This window comes from Sus scrofa, chromosome 3 (assembly GCF_054392235.1).
Source record: "Sus scrofa isolate SSC_HxYL_T2T_F1_AM1 chromosome 3, Sscrofa_HxYL_maternal_Yorkshire_Landrace_v2.0, whole genome shotgun sequence".
Lineage (NCBI taxonomy): Eukaryota > Metazoa > Chordata > Mammalia > Artiodactyla > Suidae > Sus > Sus scrofa.
In genome coordinates, this window is record NC_139385.1 from 126,292,676 (window position 1) to 126,318,330 (window position 25,655).

Consider the following 25,655-nt stretch of genomic DNA (forward strand, 5'->3'; position numbering starts at 1 on the left):
ACTACAGGATCTGATACAATATTGGAGTCACTCTGATTTAACAGTAATATTAGAAATAAAATTGCTCATAACTAAAAACTGGCAGCTTCAGGTAGAGAACTAGTAGCATAAATTATCCCTTTCCACTGAAAGTTCTTACATGAACTAAGGGAGACTGATGCATCTCAAGTACTTGGATGATAAAAACTTGAAAGCTTTGGCTAGATTTAAGCAACATGGTGGCTTTTAAAATACAGTTTTTAGTCAATTTCCTATATTCATTAATGGCTACAAAGATTATTCCTATAATCACTGTGCAGGTGATAATTATCACATGAAAAAAACAACATTTAAGTGTTTTTTTTTTTAACAAGCATTATCTTGCCCTTGACAGAGAACTTTTATGTTGTTAGGATCTGTTATTTTTTGGAAATCCCACTTCCATTTTTTTTTTTTGAGAGGTTCTACACAGTATCACACAGCTAAATATGAACTTCAACTACATAAGACAGGCTTGCATGAGTATTTTGTAAAAGGTCCCCAGCTGACTGTGGCAGCCATTCCCCAGGGAGTCCTACTACATACACAGTCTTTTTTGTATCTGACTGACTTCTCGGCTGCTACCTTTCCTGGTTTTTACTCCAGTTCCCAATTTGTGGTGTTCTTAACTTAGCTCAGTTTAAGCTCACATGGAAAACTCATCACTGTAACATAGTTAACTAATACCATGTTGATACCTATTCATATTAGAGCTTCAGCTGTGTTTTCAGCTGTTCATAAGCTTTCTCCTTATAAATTACCTTGTATGGCCTCAAAAATGCTCACTCTATTCTCCAATGTTCTGTATGCTCTAAGCTTGAAACTTTCTAAAAATCAGAGCTGTTCAACAGCCTGCTACATCTGGTACATTTCCAACTGGCAGCAGTTAGTTACATCTCTTATTTCTAGGCAGCAAGTTGGTTTGAATTTGACATTTTAGTGGGAATGCCAGCTTAAAACTGAGAATTTGGGAGCATTTTAAAGGGGTAATTCTCGATTTTAGCAATTTTTTAAGTATTAAGAAACACATACCAATTTGAATAGCCCCTATGGTATATAATACAGTAACCAAAAGTACTATTGGAAGAAGGCAGTTTATAATCAATTTCCTTCCTGTTCCTAAAGCCAAGGAAAAGGCAACCAAACACCTTAAAATCATCCTTTGTTTTACCTTCTCCATCCTCTTGAATTGATTTTGGCTGTGACACAGTGAAACACTGCATTACTTCATACCGCTGGCAAGCTTCTTGGTTCTCGGTGCCTGGCTCATCTGGAGGGTGAATTAGCATCCTGCAGTTAAAGGTATGGCTATTTCGTCGTGTTGCCTCTTGAGGCCAAGGAACTCCATTTACTGTGAAAGAAAAATTGATTATATGCCAATGAAGAAGGTGAAAAAGTACAAACTCTGAAGATACAAAAGACATACCTTTACTCACTCATCTGCTTAGATACTCAGATTAAAAGACAGACTTCTTCAGATCTAACATTATCCTGAGGCAATAGGATACTTATTTTCCTTAGCAAAATTGGTAATGTTTACCAATTAGAAAAATGCAAAATTTTCAAGAAACTGTATAGGATTTCCTCCCTCAAAGATAAGGTCTTACAAATACCCTAATTCATTAATGGCTTTTATAAACAGAGAAAGAGAAAATTAAAAATTAAGAGCTTATTGCTCTATTGCTCAGAATTTTATAGCAATTAATTAATGAGACTTTCTACTTGTTTCTTATTATACCCTGGCAATGAAAAAAATGATCAAAAATCAGAGATCCATTGTTAAGCAGGGGTTTTAACCTGGAAGGCATGGATTCTTAAGGATGGCTTGTGTGCATGCATACCTTTTTAGAGGGAGGAGTCAAGTTTTTCAAATGAGCCTGTGACTTAAAAAATTACTTAGAATAGACAGAGACCAAACTTGGTTTCTTAAAACCATTTTTTTCTTGCACTTTATTTGCACAGTATATGCTACAATGCCTCAAATATAGTGGGTATCAATTACATAAAATAATTGTGAAAACAGAAATGTTACCTGATTCAGTACAAGAAAGTTGAATTCAGTTACAGAGAAGCTATCTATACATTTCAAGTGAGAATCTCTGTGCGCGGGGTCACCATTTCCCAGTTAAACTTTTATATTCAAACCATGGTGGCAGTTCAGAGGGTTTTCAAGGCTGTTCTCTCACCATTTCCAACAAGTTCTCTTACTATATCATTGCCATTGAACCTCCTTCCTTTTCACTGTCTCATCATTCTATAACTGTCAGAGGAAATCATGGAAACAAACCTATACTGGAGTAAGGAGTCTTGGTTCTGCTTCGAATTGGTTGTGAGGTTTGGGATAATGATTTAATTTTTTTTTTTTTTTTTTTTGGTCTTTTTAGGGCTGCACCTGTGGCATATGGAGGTTTCCAGGCTAGGGGTCAAATTGGAGCTGTAACTGTCAGCCCACACCACAGTCACCACAACTTGGGACCTGAGCCGTGTCTGTGACCTACACCACAGCTCACAGCAATGTCAGATTCCTTTTTTTTTTTGGCTTTTTGCCATTTCTTGGGCCGCTCCCTTGGCATATGGAGGTTCCTAGGCTAGGGGTCAAATCAGAGCTGTAGCCACTGGCCTACAGCAGAGCCACAGCAACATGGGATCCGAGCCGCGTCTGCAACCTACACCATAGCTCACGGCAACGCCAGATCCTTAACCCACTGAGCGAGGCCAGGGATTGAACCTGCTTCCTCATGATGCTAGTCAGATTCGTTTCTGCTGAGCCTCGACAGGAACTCCTAATGGCTTAATCTTTGACTCATCTTTAAAATAAAGGAATCCACTATATTATCTCCAAAGACATTTACACTCTAAATTTCTATAAAAACACAAACACATAATACTCTTTTCAAAGAAGAAATATGGCTTCCATTTCATTGAGTCAACAACATAGAAAATAAAGAGCTATGGATAACATTTTATTTGCATGTTTAGTTTAGTTATATAGGATTCTAGCCAAGACCCTTCCTTATTTTTGGAGTACATACAGGCTAAAGAGTAAGCACATGGCAGAGCTCCCGTCACAGTGCAGTGGTTAATGAATCCGACTAGGAACCATGAGGTTGGGGGTTCGATCCCTGGCCGTGCTCAATGGGTTAAGGATCCGGCGTTGCCGTGAGCTGAGGTGTAGGCTGCAAACGCAGCTCGGATCCCGTGTTGCTATGGCTCTGGTGTAGGCCAGCGTCTAAGCTCCAATTACACCCCTAGCCTGGGAACCTCCATATGCCACGGGAAGCGGCCCTAGAAAAAGGCAAAAAGACCAAAAAAAAAAAAAAACGTAAGCACATGTCTTAGTGAATAGAATGCAGGCTAGAAATCAGACCCCGTCCATCCTCTCAGCTAGGCTCCTTTGGCAATGAGCAACCCATCCACCCATACTTGGAACTCTTGAGTTGAAACCACTTATATCCAAAAATGTTAATTTTAATAAGTATGTAATATGAATGTATATTCCTCCCTCCCTCCTCTCCTCTCTCTCTTCTTCCTTTCCTTTCTCCTTTTCCCCCCTTTATCTTTTCTTTGAGCAAGGTGGTAGGATACATTATATATACTTGCTCTTTCTTGGACATAATTAAAATGGAAAACAAAGGGAATTCTAAGCAGAAGCTTCTCATGCCAAGGCAACTCACTGCTCTGCTTCCTAACACAGTCACATAATTGTTGCATCATGTAGAGGAAAGAGGACAAAAGGAATGCTCTCTATCAGCTATCTGATGCCATTCCTCCTTTACATTTAGTGTCAGGCTAAAATTAAATGTTAAAGTATTTTTAACATATTACGACATATATTAGAATAATACTATATGTTACAATATAATAGTAATACAGTACAATCTTATGTAAGGAGAAGCTTTTAAAAAACACATTTCTTTGTACCTAGTGATTTTGGCAGCAGATTCTTCACAAATTCTGCATGATCCCCCACGTGCAGTATGCTATAGACACTGGTGTTCATTAACTCCTCCTGATTGTAACCCAAGTAGCTGGTCACATTCTCTGACACAAATACAATCCTCCCTTCACAGTTCACAACAAAGAAAAATCCATCCAAAGCCTGCAAAGCCAAAAAGAAAAAAAAAAAAAAAAAAGAGGTTGTAAGGTTAAAAGAGAAAAGAAAAATAAACGTGTACATTTCTCTATTGAAAAAAGATCAGAAATAAATGCCAAGTTTTAGAAAAGGGGGGCTGAATAGAAGATTTAATATTGCATGTTCTCTGTGAAGGGAACAGGATTTTAAAACAGACTGTACACTTATGTTTCCAGTAGGCATGAATGAACATGTCAAACTTCTTCCTTAGAAAGAAATTTTTTGGTAGCACATGTGAAGTAAGTGACTGACCCATTTAGTCAGTCATAAACATCTCTAAACGGTAGGTGAAGACCTGGTGTCCGCCCTCAAGGAACCTGTGGTACAATGGGAGACAGGCATAAGCTCAATAAAACATCAGTAAGAAATGCAGTATCACAGAATACTACACGGACTATTCTAGGAGCACAAAGATGGATGTCTATTTGAGGTCAAGGTGGGGGGCAAAGAAAGGCTCTGACCTGAGTTTAAAAAAAGGCATAGTGGAGGAGGGGAAAAGACATGAGGGAAGACATTCCAGGCAGAAGAGAAAACATGGCACATAATGGAACAAAAAGCAGTTTGGAGCTGCTGGAGCACATGGCACAAGGCAGGCAGTAAGTCTGGAGAGGTGGACAGGAGCCAAATCACAGAGGGTTCTATGCACTGAGATGGAGCCAGGGAGCTCCGAAAGAAGATGTACATGCCCACAGGGAAGCATAATAACCACAGGGGTGCAGGAAAAACTCAGAATCTCTATTTATAGCATAATCTAAAACATAAGGAAGAAATTAAACTTGATTAACATATTGACACCCTGGTGCCTCACTCAGTCCAGACGGTCACATCACAAACCACGGAATCGGAGAGAAGAGTCAGAATGCAGAGGCTGACAGTGGCACCTTATTTATAATCTTTCTGTTCATTGCAACGTATTGCAGTTTACTTGTTACAGAATGAATAAGGGCAGTAAAAACAAGAACTTTAAAAAGTAGAATATTTACAGAATTTTTAACAAGATGTAACTAAGCATCCTTTATATCATGCAGGGGAATCCCGGTTATTGGTGGCAAAAGACTTAAAAGAATCATCTAACACTGTTGATGGGCTACACAGTTTTCTTTTTAAAAAAGGTTAAATGTCCCAAGTTTGCTGACCTTTCTATGATGACAGGTGCTAATGATAATGTTCTACTTAGCGGATATTTTCCAAATAATAAACACCAGCATATGAAGATGGATGTTTTGAAATGTTATCATAGTTATGATTTGGTTGCCAAAAATTATGCAAACTACTTACAAAATTATCTTTTCAGTTAAAACCTTTAGAAATAAAACTTGTTACCTACTCAAAAACCTTCCAATCAGAGTTCCGGTGGGCTTTAAAAACCTATTTTTTCAGGAGTTCCTGTTGTGGCTCTGTGGTTAATAAACCTGACTCGTATGCATGAAGATGCGGGTTCAATTCCTGGCCTCTTGCTCAGTCGGTTAAGGATCCGGAGTTGCCATGAGCTGTGGTCTAAGTTGCAGAGGCAGCCCAGATCCTGCATTGCTTTGGCTGTGGTGTAGGTCGGTGGCTATACCTCTGATTCGACCCCCAGCCTGGGAACCTCCATATGCTGCGGGTGTGGCCTAAAATGCAAAACAAACAAACAAACAAACACCTATTTTTCAGAAAAGAAAAAGGCAACATCTTTTGATTAATTTGGAGATTCAAATTAGATGAGATAAAAAAAGACAGAGTTTAAAGAAAAAAACTTTGCATAATTGGTAGAAAGGATTTCAAAATGAATTTTGAGCATTGGTGGTTACAGTGGTGAGCACAGCTGCCTTCCAAAATGAGTTTTGTGACTTCGTAAACTCATCCAGTGATGTATTTTTCCACTTGTATCTACCTTATTTTTGTAAGGTGTCTTTTTCAGCTGATTATTTAAGTCAAATATTAAAATAAACTGAACTTAGAACTATCTCTTCAAATCACTGCATCACCAAGCATTCGACTGAGATTTTTAAAATAATGAAGCACAACCACACTATTCTCATGAAAAATATTGCTAATATTTTAACAAGAACAAAAAGAAATAAAACAATTTTTATTCCACCTGACTGTTGTGTGACTATTTTTCACTTAGTTCATAATGCAAAGAGGAAAGGGAGGTGATTAATAATCTAAAACCCTTAACACTAGACAAATCCTTTGCTAAACTGTTTTGGATTTAGATGAGCGCAGGAAAGCACTCTCATACCTAATTTTTCTTTAAGTCAGAATTAGCTATAAATTTCATAACAGGTGATTAATGTCTTTCAGTTTATGTGACAATATGGATAACTGAGATATAGACATATCAATTTTTTTAAAAAGATCTAAAAATTCCTTTAAATGTTTTTAGCTATTAATCGAATCAATGCAAATACAATTTAACTTTAAAGAACAGAGCCTTAACTGTGGCACAATGGGAGCAATGGCATCTCTGCAAGTGCTAGGAAGCAGGTTCAATCCCTGTCCCAGTAGAGTGGGTCAAGGATCCGTTTGAGGATCTGTTGTGACTGCAGCTGTGGCTCAGATCTGACCCCTGGCCCAGGAACTCCTTATGATGTGGGGGGAGGGGGCAAAAAAAAAAAAGCGAACAGTTTAGGTATAACAAAGTGTCATAGTTCAGAGTAAGAAATAGAATTGACATAGAAAGGCCAGTAAAAAACCTGGCCATGTCATGGTGAACCAGTTCCAAGGACCCTATCACCCAGCTTCTTAAGCACTACCTTCTTGTTTTCATCTGGTTTTCAGGGTGTCCTTCTGGCTCCTTGCTCTCTGGCTCCTAGTGACCCTGTCTACTCTCAGAGCCATGTTAGCCTCTCCCTTGCTCTCTCCATGTCTGTGTCTGGCTATCTCTCGAAGTTACCTATTGTCTGAGGAGGGGCTGGGAGAGACTGAGACCCACTCCTGGAGATTGGCCAGCAGTGGGCACAGGGCTGGTATGCAAACTTTGAGCACCAGGAGGCCCAGGGATTTACCTGGATTACTTGGTGCAATTATTTTTAGGGCATTCGTGAAATCCAAAGAACTTAAAAGTTCTTCACTGCAGTAGGCCTGGAGTCCCTGCAATCTCCTGTTTCCAGAGACTTTCTGGGACTTCTCCAAGTTCTCCCATTGACTGCACCTGACCTCACTGACAAGCTGGGAAGTTATTCTAGTAACTGGCCTCTGGAATATGCAGCTGGTCAGCCTTACAGGGAGTGCAGAACTTTCACCAGATCTCTGCTTGGCCTTGGTTACATGGACTCATCGTTTCCTCTGAGAAGTCTGGGGCATCATATTTCTTCTGAGCTTCTCCAGAAAGGGTTGGCTTGGAAAAGAGGTCGACAAAGGCTGTCCCATGGTCACAAGAGTTGTCCTGCTGACCTTCTCCTGAGATGCAGACAGCCTGTCCTTTGCTGGAAATGCCTATTTTGGTTTTTTTTTTTAATTATAAATGAAATATGTACTTAAAATGTTTTAAAATATGAAAATAGAGTAGATAGTATAAGATCTGCCAAAATCTCACCCCCAAGAAATTGGTAACATTTCAGGGAATCCCAGGAGACTATTGCTAGGAAAATACAAACATCTCTAATTTCTAAAAGTATGTCTGATTAATATAACCTGCTAATACTTATTCTACAAGTTTCCCTCATATGCTGTGCATATAATTAACTTCCAAGTGTGCTGCTGGGAAGGAATCTTTCTGTTTCTCCAAGTCCTGACCGCTGGTCGTATGCTGAACTGCACACAGGAAGTGATAACAAACGCCTCTCCACTCAGCACAGCATCCCCAGTCAGAAGGGTCTTCTCTCCACCCAGGACATTACTCTTTGGAGAAGACCACCTTGGGTCTCAATGCAGGGTTCACACTAGCCAGAGCTTCTCCCAAGGCCCTCGCTTTAAATGACTACACAGGCTTCACTGAGTATCACCTAAGTGTCAGTCAATGGACGAAGGTCTATGAATGAAATATATATTCTCAACAATTTTACCATCTCTGGAGGAGAAAAAGACAAGTACATGTGGTCACATTATAGCACAACAGAGGAATTCCTAAAGGTTAAGCACAGAATGAAGCACCCAAATCGGCAAAGTTGCCCATCTGGTTGTTGTTGTTGCTCCAAAAATGGTTGTTGTAGTAAAGGTTTCCTGGGAAAAGGCCACACGATACCTGAGCCAAGGCTTGAAGGACACAGAGCAGTAAATCAGGTGGATGAGGGGTAGAAAGGACATTCAAAACAGAGGAAACAGCTCAGAGGTTAAAAAAAAAAAAAGAAAAGAAATCTTGTATGTACTTGTCCTGTGTTATACTTAATAACAAAGTTTTTTGGTTTTTGTGGGTTTTTTTGTTTTTGTTTTTGTTTTGAAAAGGCTTCAGGGAAAAGCAACTAACAAAACAAAAACAAAACAGAATTTATCCTAAAAGCCACGGAGATTATTCTGAAGGCAATAAGCAAGACAGTGACATGATCTGCTCTAACAAGGATCCGTCATCAGTGGGTGTGGCATACAGATTAGAAGCAAGGAGACAAACTACAATGCTATGGTGATGCTCCAGTTCAAATGAGAACCTAAATATAGGCGATGGCAGTGGAAGGGATAGAAGAGAATTCCCCAGAGGCAGAATAAACAACATTTGGTAACCTCTAGCAGCTGTGGGAATGAGCACTTGGGGTTTCCTTCATTAACGACTTCAGGGTTCTGGTAGATAAGTGCCTTTCCCTAAGAAAAGGAATTAAAAGGGGAAAAAAGAGAGATCCGGGCTAAAGACAGACATGTGCAGCTTACAGGTACACACACTCTCATTTGTTTGCTTGTTTGTTCGTTTACTTGTTTTTAACTACAACAATTTTTCCCCTTCCATAGAATATCTGATTTCCTTTGAGGAATTACTTCTCCCCCATTTAATAAAGCCTCATGGGATTCTTAATTAGGCCACTGGGAAAACGTCCTCCCTAAATGGTACTCTTGATGAGAACCACAAAAAGAATGAATACGGTTAGAACACTTTCATTCTGCCAGCAGGGCACTGTCCAGATGGGTCTTTCGAAGAGACCTCTCATATAGTTTCTGCTTTCTGGCCTCCTTAAGATGCCTAGGTTTCACCTTATTTCCAAGCACTGTTCTGTGGTATCCAAAAGCATCCTAATAAACTCATATTTGCTTAATTTAGTCAGAATTGAGTCTGTTGCTTCAAATCAGAAAACCCTAATTAGTATTTTACACACACATACATGTGCACACACACATACGAGTCCATCATATAGACAAAGACACAGATGTTGATAAAACTGTCCAAGAAATGTGCACAGAATCAAAAAAGGAAAAAGAGCCATGGGCAGAACCCTGGGTGATACTAACATTTAAGAGGCAAGTAAAGAAACAGAAATATGAGAAAAAGGCTAAGAACTACCCAGAAAGGAAAAGAGACACTTTATAAAAAAGGCTCATGAAGAGTTTTAAGGAAGAGGGAAGCAGGTAGTCAAAGTCGGACTGGTATAAAATGAGGTAAGGAGGCCTGAGTGCACATGCAAGGTATAGGGAGACGTCTGTGACTAAAAGGGCATTCTTCTTGTGGAGCAGTGGGAAATAAAGGGCATTAAGAGTCAGATAAAGCAGAGCTTTGAACAAGAGGTAGAGGAATTTAGACAGCAAGGAACAATGGAGAATGAGGAGCTTTAAAACAAAAGCGCCTGTACTGATGAGTAGTTACCATGTACCAAGCAACAATCTTTGCTGAACATATGTATTCAACCACTGTGGTATATTTATTCTAATACCACTCTCTCTTTAAGTGTGAGGAAATTACTTCCATCACCTTTATTCTTACCTCATGCTACCTTTTTATGTTTAAAAAATGAAGGGGGAATACACTGAAATTGTTTGGTGAGAATTTCTCATGATACGGTAGATATGTGACCGCCTCTGAGATATGCAGATGTCCCATCTGAGCAAGTCTCTCCAGACTGATGTCGATGTTGGAAACGTTCTCTGTTGTCCAACACAGGAGCGCCTAGCCACAGGTGGGTACTGGGCATTTTAAACGTGCCTGGTGAGGCGGAAGCATTGAATGTTTAATTTCACTCTGAATTTGGGCCTTTGAATGTGTGACTCTCTTACTAAACAGTGCAGCTGTAGACTGCAGCCTGGATTAAGTCAATGAATAATCTTGGGGTGGCTTTTCTACCACTTCTCTTAACCACCCTGGCTTAGATCACAAAATTTAAGGCAAGGAGGGAGGGCTGGGAGATACAGAAGGGATAGAAAAGGTTGTCAATAAAGCCAACTTTTAAGTTTATGAAAGTTTGTAATTTTATTTCACAGTCTCAGTTTCACATATGTATCGTTCATAAACTCCCCCCCCCCCCACAAAAAAACAAAAAACTAGTTCCTTGAAGTCAAGAGCCTAAATACATTTCTGTTCTGAATTTTTGGAATTTCTAATTTCATATTTTTTTTGTATTTGAAGATGTTTGCTTAATGACATGTGTAACGTTGTATTATAGTTTTCCTTTGATTTACAGTGGTTTTATAAGGGTAATAATTTCATCATCTAAAAACCTGTTTTCTTACAGTAGTTCTGAATGGATGTTTTCCTGTTATTTTCTGTTCACTGTAAAGTGCTGCAGACTTTCCTCATTCAGAAATAACAAACGGTTATATAAATTGAAGCAGCAGCAGTATTCTCTGGCTCTAGTGGGGCTGTTTCCAGTTTGTGGATAATCTATTTGCTATCCCTGCTCTTCTCTGTGGTTTCTGAAGAATGCGTGGTAAAGCCAGGATTTAAATGATTACCGTGTCTCTACAGGAACCCCAGAAATCACAACCTCTATACCTTATACTTTTTGGTATCTCAAATGGCATTATATGCCAAAAATACATTTGATAAATATTTAATGAATTGAAAGGAGATAATAAAGTTCTTAGGCCAGTTTTAAATTTAGTGGCACTAAGACGGCAGACAGAACCGCTTCAGAAGAACTAGAAGATAATGACATCCTACAGAAGAAAGGGGGTAAGCAGGTCTTCCAGGAAGAGCCCAAGGATAACCAAGCAGCGGGAAGAGATGGAGCAGAGGGGAAGGAGCGTAAAGTACTTCTTTCTTTCGCTATTTTCTCTAACAGCTTATATTTTAAACATTCATAATACAGCAAAGCTGAAATAATTTTGCGGTGAACTACTGTATATCCACCACATAGATCCTACCATTACCCTTTCTACTATACTTATTATAACAGTTTCCAAAAAGTAGGCATATGTCATGCAATCGATTTAAGGGGCTGTAAAATGAAGAAAAACATCAAGTCTGTCACATGTAGTAGCTTTCCCCTTTCCCAGTTACATGTGTATACACTCACTCAGAGAGTAGTTTCTATCCAGTTTCAGTGCCCAATGCCTTTTAGATTTTACAACTCTATAAAACATGTGCTCATTCCCCTAATAAAACGTCATTAAAACCAGGAGTCTAAAGTAACAAAGTGCTTGTAGAACATGTAAAGGAAATAAAGAATTTAGATTTTGAGTGGAAGGTTGCTAGTATGAGAGTCAAAAACATTTAGCAACCTATTAAGAGGACAGGAATGGAGTATGGGAAGAAATTCAAGCAAGAAGCACATACTTGGGTGTCATCTCTAAAATAATAGATGAAGCAAATGACATCACTTGGGCTAAAAAACCAAGAGTGGCATTTTGAGAATGTTCTCACATTAGCAGTGTTGGTGGAGGGAATTACGGTTAATACACAGAGGAATGGTTAGGGTAATAGGAAAAAAGTGTATAAACGAAATTCAAGAGGCCTATACAAGTCTGAGTTGTTAGGAAGGCTTCGCTAGAAAGGAGGGCCCTGAGGCAGGACAAGGAAAGGAGCATTTATTTATATATTTATATTTATTTAAGTACATATATGTATATAATAAACATACATATATAAAAAATAAAATTAGGCCTAGAGTTAGAAAGGCCTAAATTGTAGGGACTGAATGTGTACGTGCACACACACAGACGCGTTTTTAAACATTCATGTATGAGAGGGAACACAAGGTGATGAGCTTGCTTGGAAACAAAACATCTGTGTTGAGAACAGAGGGAGTAAAGAAGAGACAGGAAAAAATGGGTGAAAATTACACAGTAGTTACAAAGTAATTCAAGATTAAAAATTCTTCATTTTAAAAAGTCTGAAAGAGAGTTGTTAAACTAGTAAGTTCTCTTACAATGTTTTATATAAATAATTAAAAATTTTTAGTCAGAAAACTTCAAACACCTACTGCAATAAAGTGAGGTATCTCTTACTCAAAAGTGAAATACTATGGCAGAAATTAGCACTAGCTAGCTAAATAATTCTAAAAGTTTATTTTCCCAACTAGTCCTAACTACTCTAGAAACAGCAAAGCCAGACAGTTAATCTGCAGTTTTCAATCTGACCATTAGAATGCTTTTCTGAAAATTTCTCATGTTCATTATTCATATTTAATTCTGAAGTAATAATAACTGTCAAAATAGTTTCCAAAATCATTATTAAAAGTTCTTTAAAACTTTACATGTTTTATAATTTATTAATTGCATGGAAAACATGAAGATAAGGAAAAAACCCAAATTAGAACAAAGGTTTTGATCACTTTTTCTGAGACAATGAGAACAGCTACCTCCAAAAGAAGAGGTCCCAAGGATTCTTTTTCTATCACCCCTTGACTACTCGACGAGATATCTGATTTCTGTACTTCATCATCAGTTGTTGATTTCTCTGTAACAAAGAAACAAAAGTCCACATCCAAAAAGAGCTAATTTCCATAATGGCAAGTTTATGAATACATAAATCCACCTAATTTCAGATTCAAATAACATTTATTCTTTACCTAGACACCTTCACATTTAATCTTAATTATACTCATTTTTTGGATGATAAAAACTGAGGTTCACAAAGGTTAAGTAATGTGTCCCAAATTGTATAAATAAGTGGCAGCAGGAGGATGTGAATTCTGACCTATCATGCCCAGTGTTCCAACAAATGGAGAAAATAGCCTTAAAAAAATCTAAACCAAAAGAAAGACATGGATAAATTTTAAAAGAATAATTATTTCCTTTATTTTTTCTCTTTTTCTGATTTGATAAACTGCTATTGAAGACAGAGTAAAGATAAGTTGCTATGAGCCTCTATGAACTAGCTAACGTATCACATTCATGTTATGATGATCTGATTGATAAAACTTCAACTGCTAAATAATTTGCAATTTTTTTGTGTGGTGATGTTGAAAAATCCATCCATTGTCTTAAAGTAGCAGCAGACCTATATAAAAGTTTCCAATCTGTCAGACTTAGTTAGCTCACCAAAAACCAAATATGGTATTATTGAACAGAGATTTATTTTTTCATTTTAAAATACGAAATATTCCAAATATACCAAAAATACAAAAGTGACATAGCACACATTTCCACCATTCATTTTTCATAGATGTAACATTATTTGCTTCAGGTTTTCCCTTTTTAAATAAATATAAAGCTTCAGGAAAAGAGCTATAGCTCTACCACCATTCTTCCTCTGTCCCTTTTCAAAAGTAATCAGTAATCCAAGCATAAACATTTCTTAGCATATTTTTATATTTCAACTACATATGCATGATTTTATGAATATATTATTTTTTGTTTTAATGTTTACATAAGACACAGACTTCCCACTCAATATTATGTTTGAGATTTAACTACACTGATACATATGAATTTGACTCATTCATCTGAACTGCTGTATAGTATCATACGAATAATCCACAGTTCATTTCCTATTCCCCTGCTGGTAGACCTTTTGACTACTATATCCAGTGCTGTAATAAATTATTTTCAGTATTTCCTCTTTTGCATATTTGTGAGTTTCTTTAAGGTAAATACTAGAATTGAAGTTGCTGGATCACAGGGTCTATGTATTTTCAACAGTATTAAGTTTGACAAATTGCTCTTCAAAGATGTTGTACCACTGGTAACATATGAGGGGTTTTGTTTTTCTTTTCGTTTTTTTGTTTTGTTTTGTTTTGTTTTTGTCTTTTTAGGATGGTACCTGTGGAATATGGAGGTTCCTAGGCTAGGGGTCTAATCAGAGCTATAGCTGCCGGCCTACATCACAGCCACAGCAACGCAGGTTCTGAGCCATGTCCACCACAGCTCACGACAACACCAGATCCTTAACCCACTGAGCGAGGCCAGGGATTGAACCTGCAATCTCATGGTTCTTATTTATTTATTTATTTTTGTCTTTTTGCCTTATCTAGGGCCACTCCCGCGGCATATGGAGGTTCCCAGGGTGGGGGTCTAATCGGAGCTGTAGCCACCAGCCTACACCAGAGCCACAGCCAGAGCCAGAGCAACGTGGGATCCGAGCTGCATCTGTTACCTGCACCACAGCTCATGGCAACGCCGTATCCTTAACCCACTGAGCAAGGTCAGCGATTGAACCCGCAACCTCATGGTTCCTAGTCAGATTCGTTAACCACTGCGCCACGACAGGAACTCCAGCAACCTCATGGTTCTTAGATTTGTTTCCGCTGTGCCATAACAGGAACTCCGAGGGTTTCTGTTTTTCTGTATGCTCACTAACACCTGATTTCACTGTAGCTTTTAATTTTTGCAAACCGAGTGCAAACTATCTCATGTAGTATTTATACTAACTGCTTTAATGAAATATAATTCATACAGCATACCACTGATGTATTTAAAACATACAATTCAATGGTTTCACAGAGTTGTGCAACCGTCATCACAATGCATTTTAGAACATTTTCATCACCCCAAAGAGAAACCACATACCCTTTAGCAGTCACTCCTTAATTTCCCAACACTTCTAAGCCCAAGGGAACTACCAATCTACTTTCTGTCTCTAGATTTGCCTATTCTGGACATTTCATATAAATGGAATCATATGTGGTCCTTTGTGACTGGCTTCTTTTGCTTAGCATAATATTTTCAAGCATATGTTGAAACATTTATCAGTACTTCACTCCTTTTTATTGCTAAGTAACATTCCAATGTATAAGTATACTTCATTTTTTTAAAGTGGAAAATCTTTTTTTAAAATTTTATTATCATTAAAGTATAGTTATTTACAATGTTTCATCAAGTTCTGTTGTACAACAAAGTGACCCAATCACACACATTTCCCTGTGCTGTACAGTAGGCAGTAGGATCCCATTGCCCATCCATTCCAAATATAATAGTTTGTAACCCTCAAACCCCCAAAATGCCCATCCCTCCCACTTCCTCCCTTGTCCCCCACTCCAAGGACCCCAAGTCTGCTCTTTTTGGCCATGATTTGTTTTTGTTTTTTGTTTGCCTATTTGTCTGTTATATTGAGATAGGATCATCTGTTCCATATTTTAGATTTCACAAATAAGTGATATCATATGGTATTTGTCTTTTTCTTTCTGGCTTATGTCACTTAGCATGAGTCTCTAGATCCATCCATGTTCCTGCGAATGACATTAGTTTGTCTTTTTTTAATGACTGAGTAATATTCCGTTATGTATATGTACCACATCTTCTTAATCCATTCATCTGTCGATGGACATTTAGGTTGTTTCCATGTCTTGGCTACTGTGAATAGTGCTGCTATGAACATAGGGGTACATGCGTCTTTTCCAATGAAAGTTTTGTCTGGATATATGCCCAGCAATGGAATTGCTGGATCATATGGTAGCTCTATATTTAGTTTCCTGAGGTATCTCCATACAGTTTTCCATAGTGGTTGTTCTGATTTACATTCCCACCAACAGTGGAAGAGGGTACCCCTTTTCTCCACACCTTCTCCAGCATTTATTATTTGTTGACTTGTTAATTATGGCCATTCTGACTGGTGTGAGGCAGTACCTCATTACAGTTTTGATTTCTCTAATAATTAGTGATATTGAGCATTTTTTCATACGCCTGTTGGCCATCCGTATGTCTTCTTCGGAGAAATGTCTATTTAGGTCTTCTGTCCATTTTTTAATTGAGTTATACTTCATTTTATTTGATTAGTTGATAGATATATAGGTTGTTTCCACTTATTTGCTTTTTGTGAATAAGACTGCTATGAACATTTATGGACAAGTTTTTGTGTATAAATGTTTTCATTTCTCTTGGGTATATACCTGCAAGTAGATATGCTGGGCCATATGGTAACTCTATGTTTAACATTTTGAGAAACTACCAGACTGTTTTCCAAAGTGGACGGACAAATTTACATTACCACCAGAAATGCATGAGAGTTCCAATTTCTCCCATTCTTACTAATACTTGTTATTATCTTTCTTATTATAGCTACCCTAACAAGCATAGAGCAGTCTCTCACTGTGGTTTTTACTTGTATTTTTCTGATGGCTAATAATATTGAGCATATTTTTCATGTGCTTTTTGCTTGTTTATATGTCTTTTTTAAGGAACTGTCTATCCAGGGCCTTTGCCTATTTTTTAATTGGGTTATTTATTTTCGAATTATTATGGCATAAGAGTTTCTTATTTAGTTCTAAGATGTACTTCCTTCCTCATTTCATGTCTTCATAACATTAAGACAGGTTTTTCTGTTTGTTTGGTTTTGGTTTTTTTTTTTTTTTTTTTTTTTTTTTTTTTGCTTTTTAGGGCCACACCCACAGCATATGGAGGTTCCCAGGCCAGGGACAGAATCGGAACTACAGCTGCTGACCTACGTACACCACAGCCACAGCCACGCAGAATCCAAGCAACAACTGCGACCTACACCACAGCTCCCGGCAACACCAGATCCTTAACCCACTGAGTGAGGCCAGGGATCGAACCCGCAACCTCATGGTTCCTAGTCAGATTCGTTTCCGCTGCACCACGATGAGAACTCCTGGTTTTGTTTTTTAAATAGTTCTAAACCATAAGCCATCAGGTCTGAGTACATTAAGTAACTACTCGTGAAAAGCAAAGCACTTAAAATTTTAGGCAAAACCTAAGGCAGGAGTGGCCAGATGACACTGAACAGAAACGGCAAGCAATTTGAGTCCTGACCTTAAAAGGAAAGAAGCATGCATGCCTTCTCGTTTTCTTCTTTCCCCTTCTTGTCAGCTGGGATGTGGACGAGGGGAGCCATGTCTGATCACATCAACACCATAGGAATGGTACAGCAAACGAGACAGAAGGAATCTGAACCTTGACGCATACCTAGATTATCTCATTAAAGCTACTGGTACTCTGGGTCTCTTGCTCTAGCAGCCTTGCCTGTATCCTAACAAATACACTCCATATCTCTCAATGTGCTTATTTGCTATATCCTGACCATGTCCATGTTATACATAACTTATTACCATGCTGTAACGAGAGTTAAGAACTTACTTACATCAACCATTTAGACAAACATTTCCTCTCTTTCCATCCTCACAGTATAGTTAGAATAAATTTTAGAGCAGTCAATATTTGATATCTATGTTACCATGGCTGTATAAATATAGTTCACAAATGAGTCACAGTATGGGCTATAATTTACAATTCTCATATTTTATGTTTTAGTTTTTCTGTGAAGTCTGGCTCATCTCTAAACTCTCCTCCAAACTGAAAAATTCCTGTCAATTTGGTCAGTCAGCAAATACTCTATGTGATCCATTTTTTCCATGGAAATATTCCTCCTAGAGGCCTCTATCCCCCTGCTTCAGTTAGGACTGGCTACTTTTTTGGTCTGCTGCTCAACTGTGGTCCTGGGTCTCCTTTAAGTTTCTTTTGTTAAGATTCTATACTTTCCCTTCTTGGCTAGATTAAGAGCCTATGTGTCCCCTTCTTGGCTTCCTACCCTGGTCTTGAGATAGATATTTCCAGAAAAATAAACAGGAAGTAACATTTTTGAGGCTCTGAATGTCTGAAAATGTCTTTATTTTGCACTCATACTTCATTTGGATGAATACAGAATTCTAGGTCCAGAATTCTCATTTTCTGTGTTCTTATTTGAAATCTGGACCCATCTGAAAATAATTTAGTATGTAACTTTTTTTCTCTCTCGTTTTTTCCTGTTTGGTGCCTGGAAATTATGCACTAATGTGAGTCCCTCCCCCCCTTTCTTTTTTATTTGCTGTGCTGTGCACTACACATGCACTTTCTATTTGGAAACACATATCCTGTAGTTCTGAGATTTTTTTTTTTTTTTTTTTTTTAAGGGCCACACTTGCAACAGATGGAGGGTCCCAGGCTAGGGGTCAAATCACATTTGTAGCCACTGGCGTATACCACAGCCACAGCAACGCAGGATCTGAGTTGCATCTGCAACCTACACCATAGCTCATGGCAACACTGGATCCTTAACCCACTGAGCAAGGCCAGGGATTGAAACTGTGTCCTCATGGATACTAGTCAGATTTGTTAACCACTGAGCCATGATGGGAACTCCCTGAACATTTTTGGGGGGACATAATTTCTTCCCTTCTATTTGGTCTGCTGCTTTTCTTCCCCCTGAGATTAATGATATGTTATTCCTCCTGTACTGATCCTATACATTCCTTATTCACTTGCTTTCCACTGCTTTTTATTTTACTTTCTAAGAGATTTCTTCAAATTATCTTTCAATAATTTATCTTTTTTTTTTGGGGGGGGGAGTGCTGTGCCAGATACAAAAGTTCCTGGGCCAGGGATTGAACATGAGCCACAGGAGCAGCCTCAGGCACAGCAGTGACAATGCTGAAACCTTAACTGCTAGGCCACTTCCAACACTTTATCCTTTTATTAAATGAAATATTAATTGAAATTCTACGATGTACCCAGGAACTGCTTTAGGTATTGAAGATACAATGGTGAACAAACAGAAATTTGTCCCCTCATGAAGCTTTAGTGAGGGCAGGCAGACAATAACAAAACATGTAATATGTTAGATGTATAAAAATACTGTGGGGGTGGGATGGACTGGGAGTTTGGGGTTAGAAGACGCAAACTAGTACATTTACAATGAATAAGCAATGAGGTCCTACTGCACAGCACAGGGAACTACAAGTCAATCTCTTGGGAGAGACCATGATGGAAGGGAATATAAGAAAAGAAATGTATATAGATGTTTGACTCGGTCACTTCGCTGTATAGCAGAAACTGGCACAACACTGCAAATCAACTACATTTTAATTTAAAAAGTAAGTTATGAAAAATGCTGTGGGGAAAATAAGTCATGGAAGATGTAGAGAGGTGGGGAGGGTGCGTGGGTGTGTGTGTTAGATAAATTAGTGAGGGAATCAATTGAGAAAAAATATCTGAACAAAAAGGGATGAGGGAGTGAATCTTGTGTGTATCTGGGGAAGAGCATTCTAGACAGAGGGAACAGCAAGTGCAAATACCTAAGGCAGTGTGTGCCTGGGATGGTTGGGGCAGAGGGTACAAATAGGTAAAGAGTAAAATACAAGGTAATGGGGTAAAGATTTTTTCAGCTCCTCTTTTTTTTTTTTTTTCAGCCATTTCTTGGGCCGCTCCCACGGCATACGGAGGTTCCCAGGATAGGGGTCGAATCGGAGCTGTAGCCGCCGGCCTACACCAGAGCCACAGCACCGCAGGATCCGAGCTGCATCTGCGACCTACACAACAGCTCGTGGCAATGCCGGATCCTTAACCCACTGAGCAAGGCCAGGGATCGAACCCACAACCTCATGGTTCCTAGTCGGATTCGTTAACCACTGCGCCACGACGGGAACTCCAGCAAATGTTTCATTTTATAGCATTGTATTCTTGTTGCATAGATGAAATACCTTCCCTTTTGTCTCTGAGGGACTGTCTGATGGCTTTACATTTTCCTTTGCTCCCTGAGAGTTCTTTTTCTGTTTGTTTCCTTGATTTATTCTCTTTTATATTACAGACTTTCCTCAATGATCTGGATTTTTTTTTTTGCTCATTTTTTTATTAAACAATTTTTATTATAGCTGATTTACAGTGTTCTGTCAATTTCTGCTGTAGAGCAAAGTGACCCAGTCATACATATATACACTCTCTTCTCCTCACATTATCTTCCATCATGTTCTATCACCAGTAATTGGATATAGTTTCTGATGCTATACAGTAGGACCTCATTGCTTATCTCTTCTAAATGTAATCATTTGCATCTATTAACCCCAAACTCCCAGTCCATCCCTCTACCCCCCCTACCCCTTGGCAACCAGAGTCTGCTCTCCATGGATTTTTATTCATAGTAAAAAGCAAGGTACTTAAGTCCTGATTGGCAGCTGTGAGAAAAGTGGGGACAAGGCAAGAAGCTGATTTTTTTCATTTAGGGATCAATTGCAACTGTCCACATCTTTGTGTCTTTCCTTTTGGACTGCTCAATTTTCCCAGAGGAACCCTCCCACCTTCAGCTGAGGGAGTATGAGTCAGGATATCAGGGTTTCCAGATTGAGCAGGGAAGGGGCCACACAGCCTCATGCTGGCTCTCCCTCTTTAAGACCTACAATACCAGTTTCTCCTGTCTGCTAAGTTAGTTGTCACTAGACTATCCAGCCCCTAAAATCCGAAAAATCATATCACCTTAACCATTTAAAACATACTATTTATTCGTAGTCTTTTCACAGCGCTGGCATTAATCTGAAGCTCTTTGGGGTCTATTCCTTCTGTTACTTGTGCTCTCACTCACTGTAGATTACTTCCTCATTTGTCATGTAAATTCAGAGCATAAAATCTCCGTCAGAATCTGATGGGGCCAGGTACGTGTATGTTCTGAGTGCTTTGCCTCTGTTTTTGGTAGGCAACCCAGGGATGGTGTGGGGTCCCCAGTGAACAGTGTAAATATAAGCCATAAAAATAAATCAGTTTTCTCAAAGAAGATTGTTTCACCCGTGCAGAGTCCAGGTAGAGACAAGCTTATTACTCAGATGGAGGGACTTTCCTACCTCTGAATTGCTGTCTTTCAACTTCAAGCTAGAGCCTCAGGTCTGACACCATAACTTGTATTTTCTGACTTAATCCCCTGAGTCTCATAACCTTTCGAGGCAACCAATTTTCAAGATTACAATAAGCCACTTTGCGCAAAAGGGCCTCAGATTTACATTCTAGAATAAACAGCACCTAAACAAAAATGTTCATTTAATGAAATTATGAATTTGAATGCAATTTCTTAATAACAAAACATAAAATCACACATTGTAAATATCTTAATCAAGTGCACAGCCACAGGGTTTTTTTGGTTTGTTTTACCTTGTTCCATTCTCTTCATTAGCTGTATCTGATCGACTGTCTTCTTTAATATCTTGCATTTGTCTGGTTTTACACTCAAGCTGTCAATGTCACTGATGTTGGCAGACAGTAACTCAGCTAGCTCTTCTAAATATTTATTTTCTTGTTCCCTGCGCCTTTTTTCAGTGCTGTTACACAAAGAAAATCCAGTTATTTTCCTTCTCTGATTAAGTATTTAATATTTACATGTTTATAGAGATTCCTATTTTTATCTAGAATATAAAACCAGATTTAAATTTGTATCTAAAAAACAGATAACAGTATTTATTGAAGTGGAGAAAACAATTCTGGCTAAAATACATGGAGGGAATGTTTGCTATCACAGATAGATTCCCCGAGTGATGTGTATATATTGAATATTTCAAATTACCAATGAAAACTGCATACCAAAAAAAAGCATAGTACATATAACTAACTGCTTTTGAAATCATTATAGAAAAATCTGAATTTTCAAATAAGTTTCTTGTAAATTAAGCAGGCAGACTGCACCAGAGTTCAAATAAATTATAATCAGGAATTTGATAAAGTCTTGATTCTTATCACAATTAGCCCATTAGTTGGTCCTCATCAAAAGGAAAAAAGTACTCATCAAAAAAGTAAAAAATAATAAATCATAATTAGAGATAAAGGTACAGAGAACAATGTTCTTTGTATACAACTTTATTGTAAACAAACAGAAACAAACATCTATTTATAAGCTCCCATTAATACAATAAATAAAACCAAACTCAATTTGAAGATAACCTGAGCAAATAATAAGAACAAAAAATAACAGTGCAAACAACTAGTATTGTACATTTACTCAGATGTATTAAATGAGTATTATTCATTTTTGTTTTTCAGTCTTTACCTCTCGTTTACTTTAGTCAGCAGGCACCTTGCTTTAAATAATACATATAAAGACAGCGAAGTATTACTTCAGATGAAGTATTACTTCAAAATAGATCATTTTCTATTATCAAATTAAGTAGCTCTTAGTTTTATAAGCAGCAATCAAAATCATTTGACTGCATATAAAAATAGTAGAAAGAAGAGAGGAGAAGAGGGAAAAATCAGTTGCTAAAAAGCTCTTAATTGGAAACAATTAAAATATTTACTTTCATAATTAAAAAACTATAAAAATGAGAGCATTTATATAACATAGTAAGTTGAAAAGAACCAAGTCAACTAATCAAATGTATTTACTTACATAAAACAAGAACAAAATGACACATATCCCAAAACAAAACCAAATCTTAAAATTGTAACAATCACATATTCAGTCTTTAATTCCTAATCTTTCATTACTGAGGAATTAATCCCATTTTACTTAGTAAAACTTTTATCTTATAATATCCACAGCCAAGTATGTATAGCAAGGTAATTTGACAAATTTCACACCAAGGCACTGAATATGAGGCATGAAGAAAAAGAGTAACAGACTTTATAAGACTAAATACATGTAAATTTTAGGGAACTCCAGCTCTGTAAACTGATAATGTTTTGGAGGACATCGGATTTTACCTTAGAGAAACTAGCAGATACTAGACTTAGTAGATTCAGTCTAAAGTATGATTTGTTTAAATCTATGGGTCTAAATTCCAACATGAGTAAATTGGATTCACTTGGTGGAACTCCCAAATCTGTTTTTAACATTAAGTTTTATGAAAAACTGAAGTGCTTGAAACCACTGCAGAGTAAAAGAAAAATAAAAGTAGTAGAGTTGGGCAGGATCAGACAGAGAAGTGACAAAGGAAGCAAGAAGCTAAAAGCAATGAAATGGTAAGGTGCCTATAAAATGACATAAGAATGAAACTAGGAAAATCACCATGCAGTGAAGTAACTAATAAACAAAAAAAGAAAATGAGAGCAGATTTATTCAAATAAAGTCAAAACTGAAGGAAGGGTGGAGGTGACAACTCTAATGGAAAAGAAGTCTTCATTACATTGGGCTCCCTACATTTCTCCTCTCATTAACCTACTTCATTTCCATTTATACTACATATATGCTTGTTAGTGCTACATTGAGTTAGCTTCTCATATGTCTTTTTTTCTTCACCTTTTTAGCTTTTTCAACAAATACTCCTATACTTTCATTAAGTGCCAGATAATAATGTACTGCGTGTGTCTTGGGAATCCAGGAGTAAATTAGACACAGCCCCCAATAAGTGGGAAAACAAAGAAAAGCAGCCATTAAAAGATCATGTGACAAGTTTATAATACAATAGGAGCACACAGAGATGGCATCTAGACCGAGAGAATGAGATGTCTAAACCCAGCGGTAGGGAGAGACTGGTTTCCTAGAAGAAAAAAACCTAGCTTTTTTAAAGGTAAAAGTGAGAGTGAAAATAAGCAACTGAGCACCATTGAACTACAGAAGATTAGAAACAGAAGGGCAAGAGATGAGGTCTGGGCCCGATCACAAGGGCTCTTGCATATACTGTAACAGAGCATGGCAGACTGCTTAAAATACAGCTCCAACTTCCTCTGTCACTTCCTAGCTAAGGTACCCTGGTCAAGCTACTTAACAGCAATTTAACTTCTTTAAGCTTACATTTCTTTATCTGTAAAATAAGGATAATGACACTAATTACCTCTTAGAGTTTTGTGGGGATTATACAAGATGACACATGTAAAATGCTTGGCAGAGCTCTTGCCATAGACTATTCCTTCAGTAAATATTTCTACTATTATCACTTTGATTATGATTATTTATTTTCAGGGCAAGGGAGAGCCCTAAAGTGTTTCAAAAAGAGAATGAGTGGCATGACTAGATTTGTAAGCTCCTTGAGGATGGGAAGCATGTTTCACATTTCACTTACATCTTTAAAGCATCATGCACATGGTGCTGGTTGAATAGCAGGCATTTCGTAAAGCACTTGAACTGAATTAGAAATGTTAAATAAGCACAAAGAATAGCTACCCACCATTTAAAGACTGGTGTTTTAATCCTCATTCTCCTAGAAGAATTAAGAAATGGAGAAGAGGGGAGTTCCCATTGTGGCTCAGTGGAAACAAATCTGACGAGCAGCCATGAGGATGCGGGTTCCATCCCTGGCCCTGCTCAGTGGGTTAAGGATTTGGCGCTGCCACAAGCTCCAATCTAGCATTGCTCTGGCTGTGATGCAGGCTGGCAGCTGTAGTTCCAATTCGACCCCTAGCCTGGGAACTTCCATATGCTACACCTGTGGCCTTAAAAAAAAAAAAAAGAAAGAAAGAAAGAAAGAAATGGAGAAGAGGCAATAGGAAGGAAATGTGGGAGATCTCAACCCACCAAACAATTACTCAGAAACTACCCTAGCTAGAGCTGTACAAAGGGCTGGCAATACCTTGGGGTCTTACATATGCTCTTTATGATTAATTAGTTTGCAATCTGGGAAGACAGCATATAAAAACAAAACCAAAAGAAACACAATAAGGTAGTATTCATGTATAAATTCATCAATTTCAAAATCACGAAATTTTGTTTAACCATATCAAAAAATCACTTAATTAAAACTGAAGCCCATACTTATAAACTAGAGATCATGTTTTCAAATAATTTAAAAGCAAATGTGCAAAGATAATTACCCTTCAGACAACTAAGAGAAAAATCTATAAAAATTTTAATACCTGTAATGTGATTATGTACACATAAACACACACACAAAAAAAAATCAAAGAAAATCTACAGATAAACCATTAAAAACAAAGAAGAAAGCTCAGAACAATGGATGGATATGAGATCATTACTCCCAAATCATTAGCATTCCTAGACTAGTAGGTGCCAATTAGAAAATGCAACAGACAAAATGATACTTCTAAAGGCAATAAAAATTCTATGGTATCCTGGAATACATCTAACTAAAGATGGGCTAGGCATTCAAAGAGGAAAATTATAAGTTATAATTGAAGAAGAGTGAAGACTTGAAAAGCCTTTATATGCATTAATAAGAACACTCTAGAAGCTAGAAAATAAAAATGTCAGTCCTCCCCAATTTAATCTATAAAAGTAAATGGAATTCTAATTCAAATCCTGGTAGGATTTTTTTTTTTTAAACTGACTCTAAAATCTGTATAGAATAGTTCCCTGGTGTGCAGCAGGTTAAGGATCTGGCATTGTCACTGTTGCGGCCTGGATTCAGTCTCTGGCCTGGGAACTTCTGCATACTGTGGGCATGGCCAAAAAAACACCAAAAAGTTTTTTAAATTAAAATAAATAAATAAATACAATCTGTATAGTAGGTCAAGGACCAAAAACAGGGAAAACAACTTTGAAAAATAACAAGGAAGAGTGACTTGCCCCTTTAGCTACCAAGGCAATTGGCATATGAAGTTCAGAATCAGTTCTCTATCCATGAAGGAGCTTGGTCTCTGATAAAGG

The 25,655-nt window shown here is 37.8% G+C and overlaps 1 protein-coding gene across 26 annotated transcripts in view; it reads right to left on the reverse strand.

Moving 5' to 3' along the window:
* The window catches only part of NCOA1 (nuclear receptor coactivator 1), a 253,860-nt gene that overhangs the window by 72,141 nt on the left and 156,064 nt on the right, over positions 1–25,655 (reverse strand). For all 26 annotated transcript variants that reach the window (XM_085015947.1, XM_085015954.1, XM_085015948.1 and 23 more), the window contains 4 exon segments: positions 21,275–21,441; positions 12,790–12,887; positions 3,940–4,117; positions 1,190–1,369 (listed from right to left, as the gene is read on the reverse strand). In XM_085015947.1, coding sequence (XP_084872073.1) covers positions 1,190–1,369; positions 3,940–4,117; positions 12,790–12,887; positions 21,275–21,441 — 623 coding nt within the window.